The 25,855-nt window shown below is 38.9% G+C and overlaps 1 protein-coding gene across 5 annotated transcripts in view; it reads left to right on the plus strand.

The window, feature by feature from the left end:
- The window catches only part of APAF1 (apoptotic peptidase activating factor 1), a 71,528-nt gene that overhangs the window by 24,658 nt on the left and 21,015 nt on the right, over positions 1-25,855 (plus strand). For 3 of the 5 annotated variants that reach the window (XM_065423526.1, XM_065423528.1, XM_065423527.1), the window contains 6 exons: positions 2,426-2,551; positions 3,502-3,633; positions 5,506-5,631; positions 11,000-11,161; positions 17,857-17,982; positions 18,553-18,672. In XM_065423526.1, coding sequence (XP_065279598.1) covers positions 2,426-2,551; positions 3,502-3,633; positions 5,506-5,631; positions 11,000-11,161; positions 17,857-17,982; positions 18,553-18,672 — 792 coding nt within the window. Of the gene's footprint in view, positions 1-2,425; positions 2,552-3,501; positions 3,634-5,505; positions 5,632-10,999; positions 11,162-16,448; positions 16,578-17,856; positions 17,983-18,552; positions 18,673-25,855 lie in introns of all 5 variants that reach the window. The other 2 variants (XM_065423524.1, XM_065423525.1) reach the window with 1 other exon arrangement.

Here is a 25,855-nt window from a genome sequence, read left to right on the forward strand (position 1 = left end):
TCTTTTTAGAAACTCTCTCATCTCATTAATTATTTTTTGAACCAGACATCCTCTCTACTCCATTCATTTTGGCCTTCTAACTCACTGTTTTCAAGGCCTTCCTTCTATTTGCTAGTCAGGGCCTTTCTTTACAACACACATTTTCTTAACCAAACTTAAGCTAAAACTAATTATTTAATTTCGTATTTATTCTACACATAGCTATGTTGTTCTAATTTTTAAGTGTCAACCAAGCCTAAATTAATCTCACACAAAAATGCTTTGCCTATTAATGTAGAACAAATGATACTGTAATTCACCTTAACCTTCCTAAAAATGGAAAATTAGTTTGCCAGTGCTGGAGGAACCCTGTACTGGTTAGTACCAGTTATCCGTATGGAAATTGTAAAACTATGGGTAGGCAACCTCTGGCACGCGTGCCGAAGGCGGCACGCGAGCTGATTTTCAGTGGCACTCACACTGCCTGGGTCCTGGCCACTGGTCCGGGGGGCTCTGCATTTTAATTTAATTTTAAATGAAGCATCTTAAACATTTTAAAAAAACTAATGAAGTTGTTTTCCCTCCACAACTTCTATTGGGAGGCTGTTCCAGAACCTGACTGCTCTTATGGTTAGAAACCCTCTTATTTTCCAGCCTGAACTTCTGCATGGCCAGTATATACCCAGTATATACCCATATGTTCTTGTGCCAAAATTGTTCTGTAGCTTAAACTGGTATTTACCCCCCTAATGTATTCATAGAGAGCGATCATATCCCCTCTCAGCCAAGCTCTTCCAGTCTTCTATCATCCTTCTCTGCACCTGTTCCAGTTTAAATTAATCTTTCTTGAATTTGGGTGACAGCACACTCTTCTGTTCTCTGGATCTGGTCTGGTCACAGGCCTATTGTTTCTTCTGAGTGGAGTCCTACATCACATAGACCTGTCTCTTCTTGGTTTTGGTATGAATCTGTTTTATGTTCTCTCTAAGTTGTCTGTGCATCTTCCTTATTTTTCCTTAGGTTCCAGTCCCTGGCTATCTCATTCCTCTGTTCAGCATCTTTTGCCTGTTTCTTGTCCTTGTCCCCCAGTGTAGTGGAGGGAAAATATAGCTGTGTATGGAATGAAATAGCCTTTGAAAGGGAACTTGCCTAAATTTTGCTGATAATTATTCTAATCCTTGTTAATTTAATTCTATGGAAAAGGTTTTTTAAAAATTGGAAATACACTACTATTCAGGTACCCTCCACCACAACCAATACCTAAAGATCTTATCTGAAACCAAAATATGGTGGTCCTTAGATTTGGGAAATCCAAATTTTCAGAATTTATTACAAATTCTGATTTCCTTGCACTTTAAACATAATATTCATGATTAGATTATTTTTTAAAATCTATTTCATTACCATTCTTATTCCCTTTCAACTCAACAAGAAAGAGAAAACGTAGAAAAAACAAATATAAATTACCTTGGACCTGCTTCAGTTGGCATCTCAAGATTCACTTGAACAATTTTTTGTTGAGGCTCAATAGCTATGAGTAGGGAAGTTTAGTCTAGATTAAGCAAGGGTTCTGCATTATCATAAAAGTAAATGAGAGAATGTTTGGCAAGATGATGAAAGTATATGGTTTCTTTTCCCCCTACTTCTTCCCATTCTGAATCAGGGAAACTCAGGAATGAAAGATTTTGTTGTAGGGTCTTCCTCAATAAGACTTTGAAGTGTCTTCCCTTCTTCCTCAAAATCATTTGTTACTAGAAAAAATCCTTAATATACCAAGTAATCTGATTCTCGTGTTCTATAGACCTAGAATTCCTCATGTTAATGTAGACTCCAGGAAACCGTTATCTACATGGAGGATAAAAGGAAAAATATCAATATATATAAAATATTTTTGTCTTTGGGATTTAAAATTAAAATATGAGTACTACCACTTGACAACCAAGTGATTGTGTCCTTTATACATTCAAAATTTTGTACACTAAATAGTGAAGAACCTGAATAGAAACACAATTGTACCCAAAGATAAATTTATTTTCATATTTTTCTAATTTGTCTGTCACCACACACACAATCTTCCCATCACTATTTGTTTTTCATCTCAAGCCTAAATTGTAACCTCTGACAATATATTTAAGAATAATTATCACCCTCACCCAGATTTCACTTTCAGCATTCTTATTGTTCCCGTGATCTCTGATCTGAGCTCCAACTTCGTAAAGAATGGATATTTAAAATTCTGGGCACACATTCTATGAGATTATAAACATTTTCAAGGTAAAAAAAAATTAGCATGAACTGTTTGGCAATTTTCCCTTTAATATAAGGAACTCTTGAAATAAGAAAATTGAGAACATATACTGCATGAGGCATAAAATTGCTATTTTGAAATTAGCTCAGAGTACTGTAGGCATAAGATTTCAGTGTTTGTTATGCTCTGCCTATGTAGGTGTTTAAAGCGAAAAGTGGAGAGAAGCTTTTGGAAATAAAGGCTCATGATGATGAAGTACTTTGTTGCGCTTTCTCTGCAGATGACAGATTTGTAGCAACTTGTTCAGTGGATAAAAAAGTTAAGGTAAGGCAATGGTGGTGAGCACTTTTCCTCTGAGTAGAACAAGTAGTTCTGTTTCTAAACTTGAACCAATTTAAATTGAGCCAATTTTAAGATCTTTTGTTTATGTATACCTTATGTGGAGAACAAGTATTATAGGTACTGTTTTTCAACTTGAAAATATTGTAAAAGACATGCTTTTATTTTAGATGTGCTTAATGTAAAGCATAGTTTTGTGTAAAGCATAATTTACTATCATAGTCTCTTATAAGAGGATTCTGCAGTCTGGCTGGAGCATAATAATATCTGAGTGTGTGTGAACAGAATCATTACAACATGAGTGACATCAGTATCATAATAGCTTCCTTCATGCTTGTTGCCAGTATTGTTTCACTTGCTTCTGTTTGTCTTGTTTGGTTTTTTAGGCTGCTTCTGTATATTTCTTTAGTATTGAAGTGGGATCATATATGAAACTCAAATCTTTTACTCAAGAATTTTTTCTAACATCACCTCAGTTTTTCAAATGTTTCAACAAGGTGCAGGCCTGTCCATTTTAGTAATACCCAAAGACTATATTTGTGGTAAGAGTAAATTGATGTGAAAAGTTACTTCCAAGCATCTTCTTGTGATCACATTTTTAGTAAAAGCTTATTGTCTGACCACTGTTATTTTTAAAAGCATCCTCTCTATTTTCCTCTCTCCACAAATTGTTATTACTTGGACATAACAATATTTTTCATTTTTTCATTTTAATTTCACATTTTCCCCATCTTCTTTCAGATATTACTGGGAGAAATACTGTTAAATAGTTACAAACTTATGAGAAAAGTGCATTTAATTTATATTAAATGTTCCAGCATAGTTGTAAAAAAAAAAAAAAATCCAACAAAAACACACCCTGTTGTTTTTAAAAACTGTATAGAATATATTTCAAACAGTTTTTTTGGTTGTTTGTTTAAATCAATTCTGTTTAGATCTGGAACTCAAGAACAGGTCAGCTTGTACAGGTATACGAAGAACATGGAGAACAGGTCAACTGCTGCCAGTTTAATAACACAAATGATCAACTTCTCTTAGCCACCTGCTCAAATGATACTTATATCAAAGTAAGTGGGAAATGCTGAGATTATTTTTATGCTGCTTACTATTAAAAATGAATTGTTGCAAGTGTACATGCAGTTTATAAATACCATAAAACAAGTTCCTTGACTCAAAAAGCTGACTATGTGAGTTATTAGATAAGACAAACATATGACACGACACATGACAACAATGCAGGTAAGGAAGAATATAGTGATAATTCATCAGGAGGTAGGTAGAATTCTTAAAAGTAGGTTTTTACAGGGGCTAGCAAGGAAATGGAGTGGCACTTAGCTGAAGAGAACAAGGATGCTGCCCCAGCAGTAGGGGACAGTATGCTAAAAGGTATGAAGATGAGAGTTTGGGAAAAGGCTAATGGAAAAGATTGGGAATGGAGTAGTGATAAGAGCAGAAAGTCTGGAGAAGGAAAGATTATGTATGATCTTCTAATTCAAAATCCTGATCCTTGCCTAGATGTCAGAGGGTACGGAAAGCTATTGAAGAGACTCAGGGGGGAAGAGGGTTATGCTGAAGTAGCAAGAGAAATAGATGTTTTTAGCAACTGCATTTTGGAATAATTGGGAGCAGTGGGTGGAAGAAGTGAATTGGAAAAATTCAGAAAGGAAAACTGTAGTAATTAAGGCAAAAATGACCAATGCATGGAAGATTATTTTAGCAATTGGGCTGGTGGATATTGGGTTGGATTATAAGTATAATAAAAAGAGGAACCAAATGACTTAAGAGACTGGAAATGAGAAGGAGATGGACTAATCAAATGGCACCTGGGTTGCAGAAAATAAGAATTGATAGTAAATTGTAGTTGTTGATGGAGATGAGAGGCAGATGACAAAGTTTAGAAGAGATTTAGTTTTGGAGAGGCTGCACTTGGACATCATAGAGGATATGTCTGAGAGGACTCTTGAGAGTTGGGACAGGTTGCAGTGATAGATTTAGACGTTTCCTCTATAAAAGTAGTAAAAACCATGGGAATAGATGAGGTGTTAGGATAGTGGCCAGATTTTTCATGTGACTAGTGACTTTGTAAGCCTCAATTTTTGAGACACCTTAAAGGGACCTGATTTTTCAAAAAGTGCTCAACACCTACCCACTCATTAAAAATTCAGGCCCCTTTAAGGTATCTCAAATTGGGCACCCAGAATCACCAAGTCACTCTTAAGAAGAGCCGCTAAAGGTAATGCTGAAAGGCCAGTTAGGATGAGAATCGAGAGAGATCATAGATTCAGAGAAATGAGGAGAGTGTGATCAAAAAGTTCAGAAGTCAGCAGACAAAGAAAAATTAGTGTCCTTTTGATTTAGTTACCAGGTCATTAGTGACCTTGGTGTAAGGGTGGATTCAATGGAGTACATTAATAGGATGTAAGACTATTTGAGGGGATCAGAGAGAGTTTAAGAATTGTTAATAAACTGCTCCTGAACTTGGAAGACAAGAGGAAGATAAGATAAAAGGGGAGGTAGTTTGAGAAGCATTGGGATCAAGGCAAACTTTCCATACCCTTCTCTCTCTCCCTCCCTCCCTCAAGGGCCTTGTCTTCATTAGGGGGAAAAAAGGCGTGTTCTTAGTTTGAGTTAGTTAATTCAAGTGAATTAAAAACTTGAGGTAAATCCTAGTGAAGACAGGCAATTTTTAGTTTTCACGTGAGTTGGTAGATCAAGGTAAGACATTTGAAAATCTCAGCCTAAAAGTTCAGGTAACTTATTAAATGAGTGTTGCCACTGGCTTCCCTGTGTTGCTGTGAATATGAAGAAAAATCTGAATTAAAGCTTTTCTTCGGTTTTTGAACGTGGATTCCTGGTTTTGGTAGAAAGTTTTTGATGTTCTTAGCTTTAGATCATTTTTTGGTTAAACAGCAGTTGTGTTGTGTTTACCTTTTATGCAGCTTTGGGATTTGAACAAAAAGCATTGTCGAAATACAATGTTTGGTCACTTAAATTCAGTCAGCCACTGCAGATTTTCACCAGATGACAAATATGTGGCTAGTTGCTCAGCAGATGGAACATTAAAGGTATGCTTTGTAAATAACCAGTCTGTTTTTTATAATGGAAATTTATATTATTGGCTTATAACATACTTTGCATTTTAATACTGCCTTATATTCAAGAATCTTAAAGCCTTTTACAAATGGTAATGAATTAAGCCTAGTATTTTCACTGTGAGGTAGCTGAGTGGCATTCCTATTTTAAAGATGAAAAACCAAGGCTCAGAAGTTAAATGACTCATTAAATGAATAATTCTGTGTCATAGATGGAAATAGAACCCAGGGTGTCTCATTTTTAGTTCTTTATCTTCACGATCCTTCCTGTCATGTAACTTTTCTAATTGAGAGAATAATTTTTGGGATACATTTTTAAATCATATGTGTATAATAGAAGATTTAGATTGATTGGAAAAGAGATCTGACATAAAAATATATCTTCAATATGATAGGAATGACTAACATTCACTGTATTCTTGAATTTAATGTAATTTTACACAAATAAGCTCAAGCAGAAGTTTGGGGGTTTTTTTGGTTAGGATAGCTCTTTTCCCCAATACTGTAATGTTTTCTTCTTTTTAAAAAAGGAGGTACAGTTGCTAATTACAACCTAAAGCTTGTACCTTTTTAGAATCACTGTTCAAAGAAGCTTTTGTCTTGCCATAAGAGAAGCTAAATCAGGAATGTTAAAGAGCTGCTAATGCTGCTGTTAAAAACTGAAAGTTAAAAGTGGTTTAGTTTGTTTTTGGTGAATGGATCAATGAGATCTGGGGACCGAGCTTGAAAAATTTACCAGAATCCTTTTTAGCTGGTGGGTTTAAATACTGTCTAGAGACTGATTGTCTGTATCCTCCTTAGCTGGGTCCAGGTACAATATCCTGGCCAGAAACCCAGAATTCTCCCTGATTGGAAGTAGTCTCACCATAAAACAGTCCCCATCTTTCATGTCCGCTTTGGCTTGTGGTTATTTGGTGCTCTTCCCAAACCTAGGCAGCTGGGAAGAAGTGAAAGCTTTGTTGCTTGCTTACTTCTTGCCCTTTTCTCCCAGCTGTTAGGGAAAAATTGTTGCTGTTTCTTGTCTTTCTCCCACATCTTTCCTTTTTCTGTTCCACCACTGTGCCAGCTGAGAGGAGACTTAGCTTTTCTCTTGTCTCCACCCCTTGCTGCTGTGATTGGGGCAGGATCCCTTGATGCTTCTGTGCTACTTGTATGCTTCTGTGGGAACAAAGAACAATCACTTTGGATAGCTGCTCAGAGAAAATATACAAAGAAGCCAGCCAGGTGGGCATTGTTAATTCTGTAGCATGCTTCAGAGAAGCAGGACATTTAAAAGCAAAATACTCACAAAGAATGAGTGCCAGCAAACTATTCCAACATCAACTCATTCAGTGCAAGTTTACATACATAATTCTTTTAGTATCTCATTTCGGTATACCAGTCCCCCTTGTGCTGAGCTTCTTACACAACGTAAAGTTAAACTTGCCTGCTGCAGACAGATCTAATTTGTGTGTCATATAGTCCATCTTGAGAGCAGTTTAATCATGGTCACACTTCAGAATAATAATTTCAGTACAATAAACTACCCTTGAAAAATGTGCCTAGTTTACTAGGACTCCATTTATATCCAGTATGTATTTTTTGACATGGACAAATATTCATTCTAAGAAATTTCAGTCTGTATTTTTGAATTCTTGCATTTACAATGAAGCACTTGGTATGTTGTGACATAAACTTTAGTTTCAATATATTTTCTTCTTTTAAGACTCCAGTGCTGGAGAACTATTTGTTTACCTTCATTTATCATTCATCTTTCTGGCAAGGGAAGTTCAAATTCTACATCTTAACCTGTGAATATTCAGCCTGTGATTTCACTTCGTGAGAGCACATAGTAGAAGATGTGAAAGCCACATCTTTTACTGTATCAGAAAAATCAGTCTAATCTGCCTCTTTCTTTTAGTTTATACTGTGCAGCATTGTCTGCTATTTGTGGAATTGTATGCTCAAAAGTAAAAGGAGGATCCCTTTTTGCCAGTGCTCTACTTCAGTATAGTCAAGGTCAAAGTCACTTATATGTGTACAATAACTCCTCACTTAACGTTGTAGTTATGTTCCTGAAAAATGCGACTTTATGCGAAACGATGTTAAACAAATGCAATTTCCCCATAAGAATTAATGTAAATGGGGGGATTAGGTTCCAGGGAATTTTTTTTGCCAGACAAAAGACATTTATATACATATACAGTATAAGTTTTAAACAATTTTAAACAAACAGTTTAATATTGTACACAGGAATGAATGATTGTGAAGCTTGGTTGAGGTGGTGAGTAAGAGGGTGGAATATTTCCCAGGGAATGCCTTGCTGCTAAATAATGAACTAGCACTTGGCTGAGCCCTCAAGGGTTAATACTCTGTTGTTAATGTAGCCTCACACTCTACAAGGCAGCATGGCCTGAGGCAGGAGGGAGGAAACACAATAGATGCAGGGCAGTAGCTGCAAACACTTCCCTGCAAAAACTGAACATGATGATGAGCCCACGCTATCCAGCTGGAGTGCACCACTCCCTCCTCCTGACAGCACATGCAGGGCTGCACAGGTGCTGACTTTCCAAAGTGCAGGGATTGTGTGCATGAGTGAGTGAGAGAGAGAGAGAGATCAGCCAGTTCAGACAGGAGGCAACAGCTTCCAGCAAGCTCCCTCCTTTCTGTCCCTGAGCCCTGTCCCCCTCCTCCGCTTTGTGGAGAGGGGGTATGGAGCGGGGGGGGGGCAGGAGCAGGGGGACATCCTGATATCAGCACCCTCTCTCCCCTCCTTTCCCAGCAAGCAGGAAGCTCCCAGGAGCAGCTCCAAGGCAGAGGGCAGGGCAGGAGCAGCATGGCAGTGGGGGGCGGGACACCTGAACTGCTGCTGGGCAGCTGCCAAGCCACATACCTTACAGGGGAACTTAGGAGAGCTGATTGGGGAGGGGGGCTCCCAGCACCCCCTGGTTCTAATCCCCATGAGGAGGGGCTGCTCTTCCAGAGAATCCTGCAAGCAGTGGACACAGCAGGCAGCTGCCAAAGGATGTTATAAGGGAGCACTGTGCAACTTTAAAGGAGCTTGTTCCCTAATAGATCAGCAATGTAACAACGAAACAACGTTAAGTGAGGAGTTACTGTAACTACTCTGGGGTGGAGGATTATCTGTGTTTATTGTTCTACAGGTAAAGTTAATTTGAGTTCTTGCAAATAAAAATCTCACTTCCGTCACAGGACTTGGGTGACTACTACTGTTATGTTTCAGAGTGCTAGCCATGTTAGTGTGTATCAGCAAATACTTCAAAAACAGACTCCAACGAGAAACTGCAGAACTGGAATCAATTTGCAAACAGGACACCATCAAATTAGGGAGTGGATGGGTCATTACAAAAACTAATTTCCCCATACTAATTTCCCCCTACTGTTACTCACCCCTTCTTGTCAACTGTTTGAAATGGGCCATCCTCATTACCACTATAAAAGTGATTTTTCCTCCCTTGGTATTCTACTATTAATTGAATTGTCTCATTAGCACTGACCCCCCCACTTAGTAAGGCAACTCCCATCTTTTCATGTACTGTGTATATATACCTGCTACTGTATTTTCCACTGCATCTGATGAAGTGGGTTTCAGCCCATGAAAGCTTATGCCCAGATAAATTTGTTAGTCTCTAAGGTGCCACAAGGACTCCTTGTTGTTTTTACTACTGTTATGTTATTACTTAAATTTATGTCTAGAATTGTGTGTGCTTTATTTCTATTTTGGAGCTCATTGTTGATGATAAATGTTCTCATTTAGACATAAAGGGAAATCTAGGTAAATAATTTTTGTAAAAAAGAAAAAAGTTGCTCACAAAGTTTGGCTGTGATGTTTATTAAACTACCATTCACTAATAGTTTCTGCTAGTGAGCATCTCGACAAAAGTTGGACAAATGTCAGGTAAAGGAGGGAGTTTGATAGTACATCTGGTTGGTAGAATTTTAGGATAAGGTAGAGGGTTACCATAGGCAATTGTATTTTCTTGGTTTCAAAAAGTCAGTAGTAGCTGGCCTGTAGTTTTACTGTGGCCTCAGTGCTTCCCACTGAAGGGATTGTGTACATAGTTTTAAAAAATAGATTGATAGGAAAAATATATATAAAATGTGCAAATGGATACACAAGTGTAATATTTGAATATGAAAGTTTTGATGGAAAAATTGCAACTAAGTCCCTGTGGAATGTGTAAAATATGTTTATGTAGACATTCAGTACAAAGTTTTTCAATTTCCAAACTGGAAATTTCTTCAAAACATTTTAATTTAATACAAAATAGTCTTGTACATAATGACATATATATTAAACATGCCTACAGGAAAGTATGTTATGCTGTTTTTATTTTGTCGTGTGCACATGAAAAACTACAGTAAATGTAATCCATAAAAGAAAACATTCTTTCTGTTAGGGATTATAAAATAGTCTTGCATTTTAAACCCAGAAATGTTAGGTTTTTATCTGAAATATGCTTATAATAACTTTGAGGGAAAACTGCTTTGTGCAATTTTAATATTTAATAGCTAAACATAACCTATAACTAAATGCATTTCATAAGCAACAAAGATTAAAGTGTATTACATTATGTTTCCCCCGTCTCTTTTTGGGGGTGGAGGGCAGGTGAGGTAGGGCATATAAAATCTTTTAATCTTTCCTTAAAAGTCAACATTTCAGACCTTCGATAATTTTGTTGCTCTTTTCTGAACTTCCCCCAATTTTACAATACCTTTATGGTACAGAAATGCCCAGAACTGAGTATGCATTCAAGTGCAATCTCAACACAGACTCCAAAGAGAAACTGCTGAGCTCCAGTTCATTTGCAAATTTGACACCATCAGATCAGGATTAAACAAAGACTGTGAATGGCTATCCAACTACAGAAGCAGTTTCTCCTCCCTTGGTGTTCACACCTCTACTGCTAGCAGAGCACCTCACCCTCCCTGATTGAACTAACCTCGTTATCTCCATACTGATTTATACCTGCCTCTGGAGATTTCCATTACTTGCATCTGAAGAAGTGAGGTTCTTACCCACGAAAGCTTATGCTCCCAATACTTCTGTTAGTCTTAAAGGTGCCACAGGACCCTCTGTTGCTTTTTACAGATTCAGACTAACACGGCTACCCTTCTGATAAATCTCAACACAGTAGTGTAGAGGGGCTATCTTCTTTTCCCTCTGACCTGTTTGCATACATGAATGTACAGTAACATTCCAGTTGATCTTGAAAATTAAATTAAAAATATTGTATGTGCTTTTTAATAACCAAATCAGTATTGTAATCAGTTAATGCTAATTTCTGTCATTTACACTAATTGATTTTTAAGGCTGATTTTAATATATTTGTTCTTGAAGCTTTGGGAAGTGTGTTCAGCAAATGAACTGAAAACTATTGATATAAAAGACTTCTTCAGAAATGCAGATGAACACCAAGATGATGTGGAAGTGTTAGTGAAGTGTTGCTCCTGGTCAGCAAATTGTGCTACAATAATGGTGGCAGCCAAAAATCGGCTTTTAGTAAGTACTTCATAATATTCAAACTCTTATTTCTTCCTGTGGTCTGTTTTGTTTTACCTTAGTAAAATTAAAAAAATACTTTGTTGCCAAAACATGTGTGGGGTTTTTTGGGTACAAATCGTTAGTGGAGGATAGCAGGAACATTTTATAATATAAGGAGAAAAAAATGTTTGAATTATGCTCGTTCCTACAGTGCAACTGTCCTGGAGATCAAGATTCACTAGCCCCGATATATGGGGGGGAGTAGAGAGGTACGAGGAGCTATGACCAGCTTCTTCTTCATATTCTGAGGTAGCACTTAACAAAGTGGGGTCTGAAAAACTAGCTAGGAGCAGACAGTGCAGATGATGTATAAATTAACATCTGTACGCCTTATAGCAATATATGGCAAGAGTCCAGGGATTTTCCTAAAGGAGGGTCCAACTTACAAAGTTTGGGAAATGCTGTTCTAAGGATTGGTGGTAAGAACTACCCTAATGGCTGGAAGACTTGGAATGAAATATAGTGTACTAAGGAGGGGAAGCAATTCTGACTTCTGATTTTTCAAATTTATAAAACAGCTTATTCAGAAATTGTATGGAGCTTTATAAATTAACCTGAAAGTTAAAACTGCTTGGTGAAAATTGTGTTCTTGGTTAGGACAGTAATCCTCACTAAAGCCATTGGTGTTGTTCAGATGTAATCTATGGCAGTATTTGGCCCACAGTATTCCGCTAATATCAAACAAAAGGTTCTTTTGTTTTGAGAAAAGTGGAATAATATGTTTAGACTGCAGGTTGCTGTGTTCTTTAAGATTCTGAACCACGTTTTCATAAGTGCTGAGCATTTGCAGCTCCTGTTAACGTGTGCTCAGAACCTCTAGAAATCCGGTTCTGTATCTACAAAGTGTGCAGTATTGCAAACCTCAAAAGTTTAAAAAATCAGACCCGATCCAAAATAGTGAATTAAAAAAATTAAACCATGTGTTTTTTGTCGGCTTTCTGATTTTTGATCTCTTGCCCATCTCCAGTGTGTGTGTAAAAAGTATTGCCAACTTTCAAAAACTTGTAGTGAATAAGACAGTTTTGGCCCCTGCTGCAGGAGTTCTCATGTGAGGACGTAACCAAGATCAAGCCCTCATTGTGTCTGTACAATGCATAGCACGTGGTAAGAGAATTCCCTACTATGAAGATCTTAATCTAGTCTCAGAACATAGTGATGAGTTTGACAGTAGAGCTGGAACTGGGACTTGCAAACACATCTAATGTAGGGTCTACTGAACTTCCATTATATGGGAACAATTTTTAATCCCTGCTGAGGTGGGAAGGATTCAGACTGGTAATCTAAAAGTGAAAAGTGCTGTAGCTCATTAGCAGTGCCCTAAGGCCTTTGAGAACAAGGCTTGCTTTCTGGAAAGATAAATTTATTAAATCAAATTCTATCCTTTCTGGAGTTCACAAATTCAGGGTCCTCCCCTCTCTGAAGAGAGAGGCAAAATCTCTCACGCATTGCACTGCATGTCAAACATGCTGTCTGCCACATCCTGTTCTTACAAATTCCAAGGCCAGAAGGGAACATTTGATTATCTAGTCCAGGGGTAGGCAACCTATGACACACGTGCCAATTTTCAGTGACACTCATACTGCCCGGATCCTGACCACCGGTTCGGGGGGGCTCTGCATTTTAATTTAATTTTAAATGAAGCTGCTTAAACATTTTAAAAACCTTATTTACTTTACATACAACAAGAGTTTAGTTATATATTATAGACTTATAGAAAGAGACCTTCTAAAAACATTAAAATGTATTACTGGCACGCAAAACCTTAAATTAGAGTGAATAAATGAAGACTCGGCACACCACTTCTGAAAGGTTGCCAACCCCTGATCTAGTCTGACCTGAATAACACAGGTCATAGAACTTCTCCAAAATATTTCTCAGAACATGTATTTTAGAAAAATATCCAATCTTGATTTAAAAATGGTCAGTGATGCGAATCTACTGTGCCCCTTAGTAAATTGTTCCAATGGTTAATTACTATAACTATTTAAAATACATGCTTTATTTCTAGTCAGAATTTGTCAAGCTTCAGCTTCCAGCCATTGAATCATGTTATATCTTTCCTTGCTAAATTAAAGAGTCCATTTTAAATATTTGTTCCCTATATAGATACTTATAGACTATAATCAAGTCACCCTTTAACCTTCTCTTTGTTAAGCTCAAAGAGCTCAATCACTGTGAGGCATGTTTTCTAATCCTTTAATCATTCTTGTGGCTCTTCTATGAACCCTCTCCAATTTATCAACATCTGTCTTAGAAGGACAGCTTCCATTAACCAAAATACCAACACTAAAACTACAGCACCAAGACAAATACTAACACAGAATCCAAATTCCTGTTTAAATACAATATTTTGCAATATAAATTATGACAACAATTACTGCAGGGACTTCAGACACAGACACACAGACACCCACCCCAGCAGGGTTTGAATTATGCGTTGCAGAGACCTCTTCCACTTTAGCCATTGGAATAACTGGTGAGAGAGAAAGCATGCTGATATGTGGACAAGCCCACGAAGGGGGCGCAACACACTGCCAGAGGGTTACATAATATTTGTGCAACACAGAGGAGCGCTGGGCATCAGGGTTCTTGATTTTTCTTTCTAGCTCTGGAAGCAGATTGTGTTCTACGGTTACAGACACTATAGCCAACATCCTTGATTAGGTCATTTGTAGGGACTGAATCCAGGACTTCTGGATGAGTATCTTCTATTTGAGCTCTGGGGACTGTGGAGAGACACCAGCATAGTTTTTAGAGAGCCCTGGAGGCCTGAGTTACAGGAGCCTCCCTGGACATTTGAAAAGCTGCCCCTCCTTTGAGCCTTCTGTGGTAGCTGCAGTGGAGGGGAAGCAAAGCAGCTAATTGTATGTAAAACTAGTTTGAAAGTCTTGGTGACAACAGCAGGAGGAGGAAAGCCCTAACCCTGCACAAGCTTGCGCCTCCTTCATGGCCCCTTTGAATAATCTGTGGAGGAGCATCAGCAGGCCAGGTCCTCTTTGTGCACAGAGGGAGTTGCAGATGGATGAAAGTGGCCAGCATGCCGTAGGTGTGACACCCTGCGACTAGTGGGCATAGAGACACATGGGTAACATTGTAAATGTGTTCCATGAAGGGACAGGCATAACTGTGTGAACTACTAAATTATGGTAGTCTGTTTAAAGGCATTTGAGGGAAGCTAGAAAAGATGTCAAATCATTGTGGATTGAGTCAGGAGATGATTCAAAGTCTAATTTTGCCATTATGTGATAATTAGTATTATAAACTCTTTTTTTCAGGCTCCTACAATTGGGTTATTAAAGTAGTTCAGGATTAAAAATTGGCGTAGGATTAGCCTTCTGTTTGTTAGAGTTTTGATAAAGCATTCAGCCTTTGAGTTCTGGTATGCAGAAATAAGATACTTTCAGGATTAGTTGTACAACTCAAAAATGGCTTTAATTTTATTTAATAAACATTATATAATGGACTACTTACCAGATTTAATTTAATAATAATTGGTGATTTGAAAAAAATGAAACGACTGAGGAAAAGTTAGTTTTACAGCATGTTGACTATAGTTGATGGAGCCAGTACTAATGTAAAGTTGTTTCCTTTAAGAATTGGCTGCATCATACAAATATTTAAAAGAAAAATATTCATTTACACAGTGTTCTAAGAGTACCTGTAAAGCCAATGTAGCATGTTTTGAGGTCAAAAATACTATATATTTTTAATATTCTATACTCCTGGAGGAATTCTGTGCAACTGCACATGTGCAGAATTCATGTCCCTCGCAGATTTTTTTGCTTCCCTGCAGAAAAATGACTTTCTGATGGGGAAGCCACAAGAGCGGTCATGCACCTGTCCCCAGCAGCGTGGGCAGCCGGCGGAGAGGTAAACCACTGCAGGGGATAGGGATGCTCTGGCTGGTGGCTCCTAATCTGTGCCTGGCTCAGCTGCTAGTCTCTGCTAAGCTGGGGGCGGATGGGAGTTGCTCTTCCCCTGCAAGGAGCGGCTGGGGCAGACGCACCCCCAGAATCCTCCCTCGGCTGCAGGAAGCTCTGCAGCCCCTCCACCCCTCACTTCATGCCCCATTGCTCCTCAGCCATGGGGGGAGGGATCACTGTATAGGGAGTTGCTCCCCTGTCTGCCGCTCCCCTGTCCGCCCAACCCCCGTGTTCTGGATGCCCCCATACCTAGACTCCACTGCTGAGCCTCCACACCTGAACCGCCACCCCGCCGAGGCTTACCCCTGCATCCGGAGCCCCTATGGACCCAGATCCCCCTAATCCCACCCCACACACCTCCTCCTGAGCCCCACCCTGCACCCAGACCACCCTGATGAGTCCCCCGCACCCAGACCCATTGAATCCAAACTAGCTGCACCCATACACCCACCCTACCAAGCCCCAATCTCCCAGTATCTGGACACCCCCACCCCGCTAAACCCTTCCATGCCCCCCCCCCGCTGAGTGCCAGCCACCATCAGCTGAACCCCCCCCACAGAGTCCCATTGATTGCCCCTGCACCGAAACCCCCCAATGAGCCCATACATCCAGATCTCTCCCCCCCCCTTGCACCTGGACCCCCCCGCTGAGCTGCCTGCACCTAGACTGCCCTGTACAGAACCCTCTCACCCCACACCTGGATCCCCCCACACTAAGCCCTTCCACACTTGGATCCTGCTGGGCTGAGCCTGCCTGCTCACACCTGTTGCACCTGGCGCAGAGAGGCAGGGTCCTGGGATGTTTCTGGGGCAGGCCCGGCCCTTGTGCTGTGTCAGGGTCAGGTGCAGCCTCACCGAGTCTGTGTCCTGTGGGAAGGAGGGGGGCTTCAGGGTGATCTCCCACTCTGTGCAGCCAGTGGCCTGTGCTCTTCACTGCCATGCTGGAGCCTCCACATTTATTTATTGACGAATACAATTTGCAGAATTTTAAAATATTGTGCACATAATTTTTTTTTTTTTTTTTTTTGGTGCCAAATTCCTTCAGGAGTAATTATTTTGTATTAAAGTGTGTATTTAAATATGCTTTAATTAAATACTTGGATGTTATAAGGTCTCTGAAAAAGGAGTGGGTCTGTTAATTTAAGGAACCACATTCTTCCCAGTTGGTGAATACATGTTGTTGAGTGCTTTAAACTACTACTAATGATCATAGTTAATTACTTGCCAGCAGTAAAGTACATATAAATCTTATAGTTTTTATTGAGCAGCTAAGTAATAGTCATGATAATACAATATAATTATTAGAATTGTATATGTTTGCAGCTTCTTGATGTTATAACCAGTGACTTGTTAGCAGAAGTCCTTATAAGTCACCACAGTACAATCCAGTACTGTGACTTTTGTCCTGGCAATCAGTTGGTAACAGTTGCTTTATCACATTATTCTGTTGAGGTAAGTGACTATCCTTGTTAACATAATTTAAATAGTACTCCTGGGATACTATAATGGATTTAGACACCCCATTTTCTCCATAGTTTTGGAGAGCTAGAACTTTTCAATAACTGCACATGTGTGTGTGCGCGCAAAATGTACTTAGTTACTTTAGTATTCTTAGCACATAATGTAATATTTTAAATTCATTTTTCTATTTTTTTTACTCATTTTATTAGAGGTATAATTTTGAATGGTGAAATATTGTTTTTGAACTATACATATTTTTCATTTCGAACATCGTTTATTTTTATATTTTCACATAAGTCGCAAAATGAACATTTTATTTAACTGTACATGTTAAAAGAAAAATAAATCAGAAAAACTCAGTCTTCAAGAGATAATATGGTATAAAAGACTCTTGTACAATATACCGGTACACTACAGGGCTTTTGATGATTCAGCCAAGTGAAAAACACTAAGTACAGTAACTCCTCACTTAAGGTTGTAGTTATGTTCCTGAAAAATGCGACTTTAAGCGAAACGATGTTAAGCGAATCCAATTTCCCCATAAGAATTAATGTAAATAGGGGGGGTTAGGTTCCAGGGATTTTTTTTTTGCCAGACAAAAGGCATTATATATATTTTAAACAATTTTAAATAAACAATTTAATACTATGCTGTGTGTGTGGGGGGGGGAGTAGTGTGCACATGCTGTGTGTTTACAAACATACTGTACATACAGTACAGTACTATAGTTGGGAGGTGCCCCTGCCTTACCCCACACAGGCACAGCCCACTGGCACTGGAGATGAGGCAAGCAAGGAGGCTGAGGTGCTGTAGGCTAGGAGAAGCACATTGCCCAACTTTAAATGAGCATGTTCCCTAATTGATCAGCAACATCACAACGAAACAACATTAACCAGGACGACTTAAAGTGAGGAGTTACTGCAGTGGATGGAATACTTACTTTATCCATTCTAGTCCTAAAATATTTGAGTATCATATTTTCTAAAACTGATACATTTAAGTCTACAGTTGAGCACTACATATATTAGATTGATTTAGTTATACAACTGAGAAGGCTGATCTTTCAAAGAATAAATATCTATAGTAAATAGTGACCGCAGAAGACAACTCCATATTACAGTTAGTATACTCAGGATGAGGACTGAAAGCAAATACTAGTAGAAAAAATTGGTATGTTCTTAGGTACTATTGTATGTGCTTTGTGTTTCGTACTTAGAATGTAGTGGTGATGATATAGTTGGGGTCTTCCTTTGTTATATTTTTGCTGTAGTTATGGAATACAGAATCCTTTTTAAAAGTAGCTGATTGCAGAGGACATCTGAGTTGGGTTCACTGTGTGACATTTTCTCCTGATGGATCTTTATTTCTGACATCGTCGGATGACCAGACAATAAGGGTAAGGTAACTTATTTCCAGTTGTATGGGCATATTTACATGTTGTTACTTGTTTAGGATATGTACTTGTGTATAATATCTGTGCTATATTTTTTGATCCCTACATTCCTGTGATAAACTGCAGTGCTACCATTAGCAGAGGTGACCCTGTTCTTTTCCTTGTTGTTTCTTTCCTGACTTCAATAATCAGTATTCATATTCTTGAAATTTCTTATGCAAATGAAATATATAATGCAATAGCTGGTAGTTTCATTTTAAAAATTCTTTTCTTTGATTTCAAGTTAGGAACCGGTGAACTTTGTGCATGTGACTTCTCTGAGTAGAAGTATAGGGGAGTCAGTCAGTATGGGAAAAATATCAATATTGCATTTTATCTATTTGGATTGTACTTCCCTACCTAGTAATCTAATAACTGAAAACCATTAAAAGTGTTGAGCAGTTATTCTCAATGATTTAAAATGATTCCATTTATGAGTTTCTTACTTACTTTTTGTATGTACCCTTATTTATTGACTGAAAGTTTTATATCCTGTTCTTTATAGAACCTTTGATACATTATTCCCTTTAACAGATTTGGGAGTCAAGTAAGGTGTGCAAGTCCTCTGCTGTTGTGTTAAAACGTGAACTAGATGTTGTGTTCCAGGATGATGAAGTGATGGTTTTAGCAATTCTCAATCAGAAACATCTACAAGTAAGTGTATTTCTGTATGGACTTCAATTCATAAATCAATAATATGCCCAAGGGTCCCTGTAATCTACAGGAAAAGCACATTAAGAATTAAGTTATTTTTGTTTTTGATTTTAAGCATTTGGATCTGGCATGTAAATGGCTAATGTTCTGTAATTTACTCTTTAAATGATTGAATTACTATACATTAGGTCCAGACAAAGGAGCTATGGCTATTTTAATGAGCAAGACCTGTTAACGTTTGTGGGCTTTTTCCCTTGAAAAGGAAGATATGCAGATTGAAGCTGACTGCATGGAGAAGGGTAGAGGACCTTTTCTGTTATAAAATAACTGTTCTTAACTAGGTGTATACCTTATATTTTATTAATTTTGGGTACAATATTTCTGTATGGGCTAAAAATACAAATTGTTGTTGATACACTGGTGAAACTAAGAATACCAAATACTTTAAACACACACATGTAGCTGCCTTCACTTTTGTAATAGAAATATTTTTGAATTAGCATGTATCCTTCCATAATTTTATGTCAAGTTATATCAGTTATGTGATGTGACATCCTGTAGAAGTGATGCATCAAGTGGCTAGTGTAGCTAATTTAAAATACTGACATGCTTAACTACAGTAGCTTACAAGAAAAAATGCTTATATTCATTTTTTGTTACAAAATGCTGTCTGTTCAGAATTTGTCAAAATGTTTTTCATATTAAATGTCAAAAATTCCTTTCATGTAAGTATGTTGCAGTTTAACTTTTTATTTTTTTTTAGAAGTCAGATCAGACAATTACTTAAATATACTAAGTTGTCAATGGCCTTCCCTATACAAATTTTTGCATCATCCTTATGTATCTATGTCTGAAATGCAGGTTGTTCTAATAGATCCTGAATCCATCCTTTAAAAAGATGGACCCAAGCCACAAGGCTTGGATCCAGATTTTCTCATAGTTTTGGCATGTTTAGACATATCTCTAATCCTTGAGCTATAAAATCCTGGAGTATCAAAAAAGTTCTAAAACAAATGTAAATTGAAAGTAGAGCATAAATAGTGGGGTGAGCAGAATTAAATAATTTAGACTTTTCTCGGCAGTTTCTTTAGGGACAAGAAGTAGCTGCAGAATGTGTTCACAAGACCCCAGTACATCTGACAAAATAGGGTGGAACAGTCTGTCACTAACCCTTTCTGAATTATTTCTTGCTGTGCGGGACACTAACAGCATCTTAGGTATAATACCCATTATGGACCAAATTCTGCTCATCCATGTGGACACGAGAACAAATGGATATAAACTGGCCGTCGGGAAGTTTAGGCTTGAAATTAGACGACGGTTTCTAACCGTCAGAGGGGTGAAGTTCTGGAACAGCCTTCCGAGGGAAACAGTGGGGGCGAACGACCTCTCTGGCTTTAAGATCAAGCTTGATAAGTTTATGGAGGGGATGGTTTGATGGGATAACGTGATTTTAGTCAATAGGTCAATAACGTGCCATCGCTGGTAATTAGTATCAATGGTCAATGTGGGTCTGGCTGGAGAACCTTGCCCGCATGCTCGGGGTTCTGCTGATCGCCATATTTGGGGTCGGGAAGGAATTTTCCTCCAGGGTAGATTGGCAGAGGCCCTGGAGGTTTTTCGCCTTCCTCCGCAGCATGGGGCAGGGGTCGCTTGCTGGAGGATTCTCTGCGACTTGAAGTCTTTAAATCATGATTTGGGGACTTCAACTGCTGAGTCAAGGGAGAGAATTATTCCAGGAGTGGGTGGGTCAGCTTTTGTGGCCTGCATCATGCAGGAGGTCAGACTAGATGATCATAATGGTCCCTTCTGACCTTAAAGTCTATGAGTCTATGTGCAACTTGTATCTTCTGTGGGAGTTCTGCATGCAGAGGCACTAAGGAAACTGGACCCTAATGCAAACTATCTAAAAATCTTGCTTTCTGGGGATACACTAAGTGTTTGTAGGCCATGGAAGAGAAAGAATGAGGTAATCCTTGTAGCTGAAAGTATTTTTTCAGCCTGTAAAATGCCTTTTCTACCCAAAGCAAATTGAAAAATTTTAAGCTTCAGGAATGACAAGGGGGAATTTTTTTTTACTCAGTAGACAATTGTGTATATGACTTCACTGGTCCTTCAGCATAAATTCTTGTGGGATGTGCAGAAGTGATGTATTTTAAAGCAATGGCACTAACTTTTATAACTGTGAAAACTGAACGCCCATATTGCATGGCACCAGCAAGGTGATCTACATTTCCTGTGTAGTAATTCAGACTGTCAAATTCTAAAAATTTTCTGCTGGTGAATGACAACTATCTAATGTCAGCATTATCAATATTCTTATCTGAGAGCAGTGAATGAAATAATGAGGAATCAGCATCTTCCCCCAATTCTAAGTTATTTGTTCACCTATAATTAGTCTTCATTAAACATTTATTTTCAAGTATAATTGTTTGAGTCTTATTGTCTGTGTACATATATGTACATTTGTCTTCTGACTTTTTAATGTTTTGGTTTTTTGATTTTCATTTTAACCATAACATTTCAAATGGAAAGTAGAATTCTGTGTTTCTTGATAAAGGAGTCAAAAACATTTGTATGTGACGTTATATCCACTGACTTTTTCTTTCAAGTTTTACTTTTTTTAGAGCCAAATGTTGCCTTCAGATCAATTCCATGAATCTCTAAATTGTAAATGAAGTAATTGAGAGACTGATAAAACTCTTCCATACTTAATAACTTCTATCCTCCAAAAAATGTGGCATAGCACATAAAATGCAGACACACATGAACTGTCATGTTGCAATAGACCAGTGATCCTTTTAGTCTGGTATTCTGTTTTAGTGGTTATTTAAAATTCTTTAGGCTCTGTCTACAGTAGCTTTTTCTCTTCACATTTCCCACTACTACAGCTTTACTGGTGGTGGCAGTAGTGTGAGTGCTAATGAAGATAGGTCTCCAGAGTTTTAACCAGTGTTATCTAGACCTAACTTGGACCAGGAGAGCAATTATTTCAGTTGCTTTGTATCAGGCCATGATTGGCTGGCAGGAGGCCCGGCAGCCCTTCCTGGGTGAACAAATTGTTCTGGCTGCCCATAATATGTAGTGTGAGGGGATAGCTGAAACTGATTGTTCTGCTGCTCTCCTTTGCGTGGGGCATATCTGGGTCATGTCCGTTCTTCTGATTAAAGGAGGCTGTTACAGCATTCCATCTGTGCAAGCCTGGCTGAAGGGGAACCTCCCTGACAACTTCCCTTCAGAAGTGTTTGCCCCTGCAGGAGGAAACATGGAATCTTAGGTACCCCATCCTTTTTACCTTTTAGTCTGTCAAGAGCCCAGAAAGGGATCTTCCTCTTTGCTGGGACCTTTTACCTACTTTTTTCCCCTCCTTTTCTCTCTTCTCTTCTATTTTCTGTCTTTCCCCCTCCTCCATCTCGTCACCAAATTGTCTGTGTCTTCCTCTGCCTGGAGAACCTGCACCAAGGCTAATTAAAAGGCCTATAATGAAGCAATTGGCCCTCTTCCCTTTCGTCCAAAGGTACCATATGTTTTTCTACTAAGAGCTGCTGTGCCCCATCCCCTTTTATTGGACTGTTTAAGTAGGAGGACATGGAACCCGTGGGAGTGGTTGGAGCCCCTCCAGAGAACCCAGCAGAACCAGAATTCTTGGCTCAGAGCCAACAAAAGCATTAAAAGAAAGTCATTTGCATCATACTTTATACAGCAAAGTATGGCAGAGGAGAAATTCAGTAAATGAGGTGAAAATTCTCACAAGGCAAGCCCACCAACTTCTCCGCATCAACCAAGCAGCTTCTCTGTCTTCTGTTTCATTAGTTGGCACCCCTTCCCATTCCGTCCATGGATATACTGCATTCGATAGTTATCGCTGCAGGAAAACTGGCAGATCACCCTCTGCAACCCAGAGATTTCCTCTTGGCCATTTCCTAGTACAGGTTACTGCAGGGGCACCCTCCGCCTATGCCATGGATGCCTTCCAGAAGTGTGCTGCATTTGATACATGACTACAGAAAAGCTGCAAGATTTTAATCCAGCTGTGCATGGAGATCCTTTCATACTCAGTACATAGTACATATTGCTCCAAGGACACTCTCCATCAGCAGTCTCAACAATAAAAGGAATATACTACCCCTTGACTTGTTTCTCTTTGCTCATTCCAACAGAGGTGCTAGAGAGTAAATAAAAATGAGGAGGCTTTCAGAAAATTCCTCAGCTGACCCTGATTTGACTCCTCCCTGAAGGAGTGAGAGTTACCTGAATCCTGTTTGGAAAAACATCACACCTAGAAACATCCACTCCTAGGGTTGAATGGGACCAGCTGTCTAGAAGGTAATACATCCATCTGATCATTGGTAAAAGTTGATAGGATGCTACCATAGGGCCAAAATTGATGCCACTGTGATTGTAGTAGGTCAGATAGTTATTTCCATTGACTCCATCTTCTGAGGGATCAAGTAGACAGAAAGAGAGCCCTGACTTTGCAGATGCTATGAAGCAGAGGTGACACCATGCCTCAATCACCTACTTCACTATGTAACTGCACTCCTTCACCTTAACAAGCTATTTCTCTAGGACATCCCTCTCACGGCACACTTAACTAAAACACAGTTTGTTGCAGAAGACAACGTGCACAAACCCTACTGAACGCTGGTTTTGGCGCATCATTCATCGTAGCTCATGCCATTTGGACACCTTCCAGTTATCCATTTTGCTTCATAGCTACCAGTTTAGTAAAAAGAGATTTATAGTTCTTCACTTGGAAGGCAGACCAGCAGGAGAAGCAGCTGGTGGAATCTGCCTCTTACCAGTTTTTCCTTGACAAAGTGGCAGTGTAGTCCTCTGCAAACAAGTGCTCACTCGCATCCTCATTGCAGGTGCTTCCTATGTACGTACTGATACTGTAGAACCAATGGAAGGGAATCATGATTGAGCTGAGGGAAGATGCAGAAAGGGGACCTTCAGAATTCAGGTCATTCCACCTCAAGTGACACAGTGCATTCCATATTACCATCTGCCAGAATCTGAAATCCCCTCATTTGATGAAGGCATCTTTCCTGCTTCCTCCTAGCCTGGAAAAGATCTTCCACAAACAAATGAGACCTGGAGAAAATCAAAAAGAATTTGCATTTGGTCTTTGAAAGAATCAGAAAGTATTTTTTTCACTTCTATTCTGAAGAAGTTGCAAGGAGTCAGAACTGTCAGATCTAAGGACCTCGACAAATGCACCAGATCTAAGGGATTGTGAATGGAAACTTTCTTCCATGCTAATGAGTGTTCCATTCATAGGATTTTTTTAAAGTCAGTAGGCCTCAAGGAGAAGCCTACCGTCATATCAAATCACCACATGCCACTAGAAGTTTCCTCAGGTTTTCAGACACATCCTTCCATTATAAATACAAGGGGTCCCAATTTATCCTTGTAATAATGCCCAGAACATTCACCAAGGAATACACTTGTGTCCATTTCTGGATAACATGCTTGCAAGAGATGTTGATTGCTAGAGGACACACATAGCCATAGAGCTCTCATTGGGATCCTTTTTTGGAGTCATGTCCCCAAACAAATAACCTGACATCTGTATTACAGGTCACAGGGAAGCAATGCTAATGTTTCATTAGTCTTTTTTAATGATGGTCCAGGACAATGGCCCTAAAGGGAATTGTAAATGTAACAGAAGAATACCTGATCAGATACATGTCATAGCCAGGAGAGTGAAGTTTGTTTCAGTCGATTCCCTTGAAGCTGGCTAAGCCACTCATCACCTTGTTTACATTAGCCAGCAGATTTCTGTAATAATAATACATATATTACAAGATGAGGTACTTGTTAAGGCAAATGAACTATAGGTGGCAGCTGTTGGCACCTTTTCTAAAGAATGGGCAAGATTGCTGTGTGATTTTCCCCTATTCCATCACTGACCAGAGTGATACAGAAGATCACTGAGGACTAGAACAGAGTTGAGCTCCTGGGGTCACATTTACAGGGAAAGCTGTAGTGCTCTTGAGATTACTCACTGTGCTGCACATCCACTCCTTCACCTTCTGTTACAAAAGAATCGTATAAGCTATGGCCCAGTGATGCATTAATATCTGAAAAACCCAAGTCGTGCACAACGTGGCTGTTAAGCAAAGTCAGTTGGGGAAAGAAGTAATTTCAGTTGGGTCCTTAGTACTCTCCTAACTTCTTGGGAAGAATCACATTCAGAATGTGCTTCTCTTGCTGAAATGAGTTTGTGGAATAGTGCACAGAAAGGGTGATTATAGTATGAATTATGCAAGATTCAATAGGCTGTCACCAATGCAATATCTTAAATTCAATGACCGTATGCGTCCTCATACTTAAGGGCACCATCCTGGAAGCCATTACAACTGAACACATTAAGAAGTTAGGGATTTTGTCTAGTCAGACTCATTATATGATTTTAATTACAGGAAGTGTTTCTAAGAAAACTAGAAGTTTTCACATGTAAAGAGAAATTTTATTTCAGATGTTCCTTGCTGTCTTTCTAATCAGATGCAAACATTAGAGAACAACTCTGACACATTAGATATCAGAAGGGCTCTGAAGGTTTTTCTTTAGCAGACCTGAAAAGCCAAGGTCCTGTTTTTCTGCTGGAACATGAGATGCAGGAGCCAAAATGCACTCATAAGAATACTTTCACTACAAGAATCTGTAACTGTATCAAAGACGCATGCAAGGCTGACATGATTTGAGGATATTTGTCCAGAACAGCCACATCTTCCTGGGTGGAAAAGGCTGGCAAGGGAGAAATGCAAGGTAGATATCTAGTTCAACTCTACATTCCTTTTATAAAACATTAAGCTCACCTTCCAGGGGTCTGATGATGCTGCCTTTGGTAGATGAGACTTCAAATCAGTTAAAACTATCCAGCATAGTTGTCTGTGCTTCTAAACTCTGTATTACATATCCATACTCCCTTATTTTGCTCTTTCCACTACTGGTTATTTCCCACAAGTAGAGCAGATATACACGCACAAAGGGGAGAATGGGACAAAGTCTTACTGATCAATGTATTCTCTTTTCTGATCAGTCCACCCTTAAATTTTTTTTTAGGGAGGGGGAATAGTGAATCTAATTAGTTGAAAGTGTTAATGTATTTTTGCCAACATTATTTGTCCAAGCAACTCATATGCAATAGCATAACTGGACTCTTTTCTAAGGTAAC

Source organism: Emys orbicularis, chromosome 1, assembly GCF_028017835.1.
Source record: "Emys orbicularis isolate rEmyOrb1 chromosome 1, rEmyOrb1.hap1, whole genome shotgun sequence".
Lineage (NCBI taxonomy): Eukaryota > Metazoa > Chordata > Testudines > Emydidae > Emys > Emys orbicularis.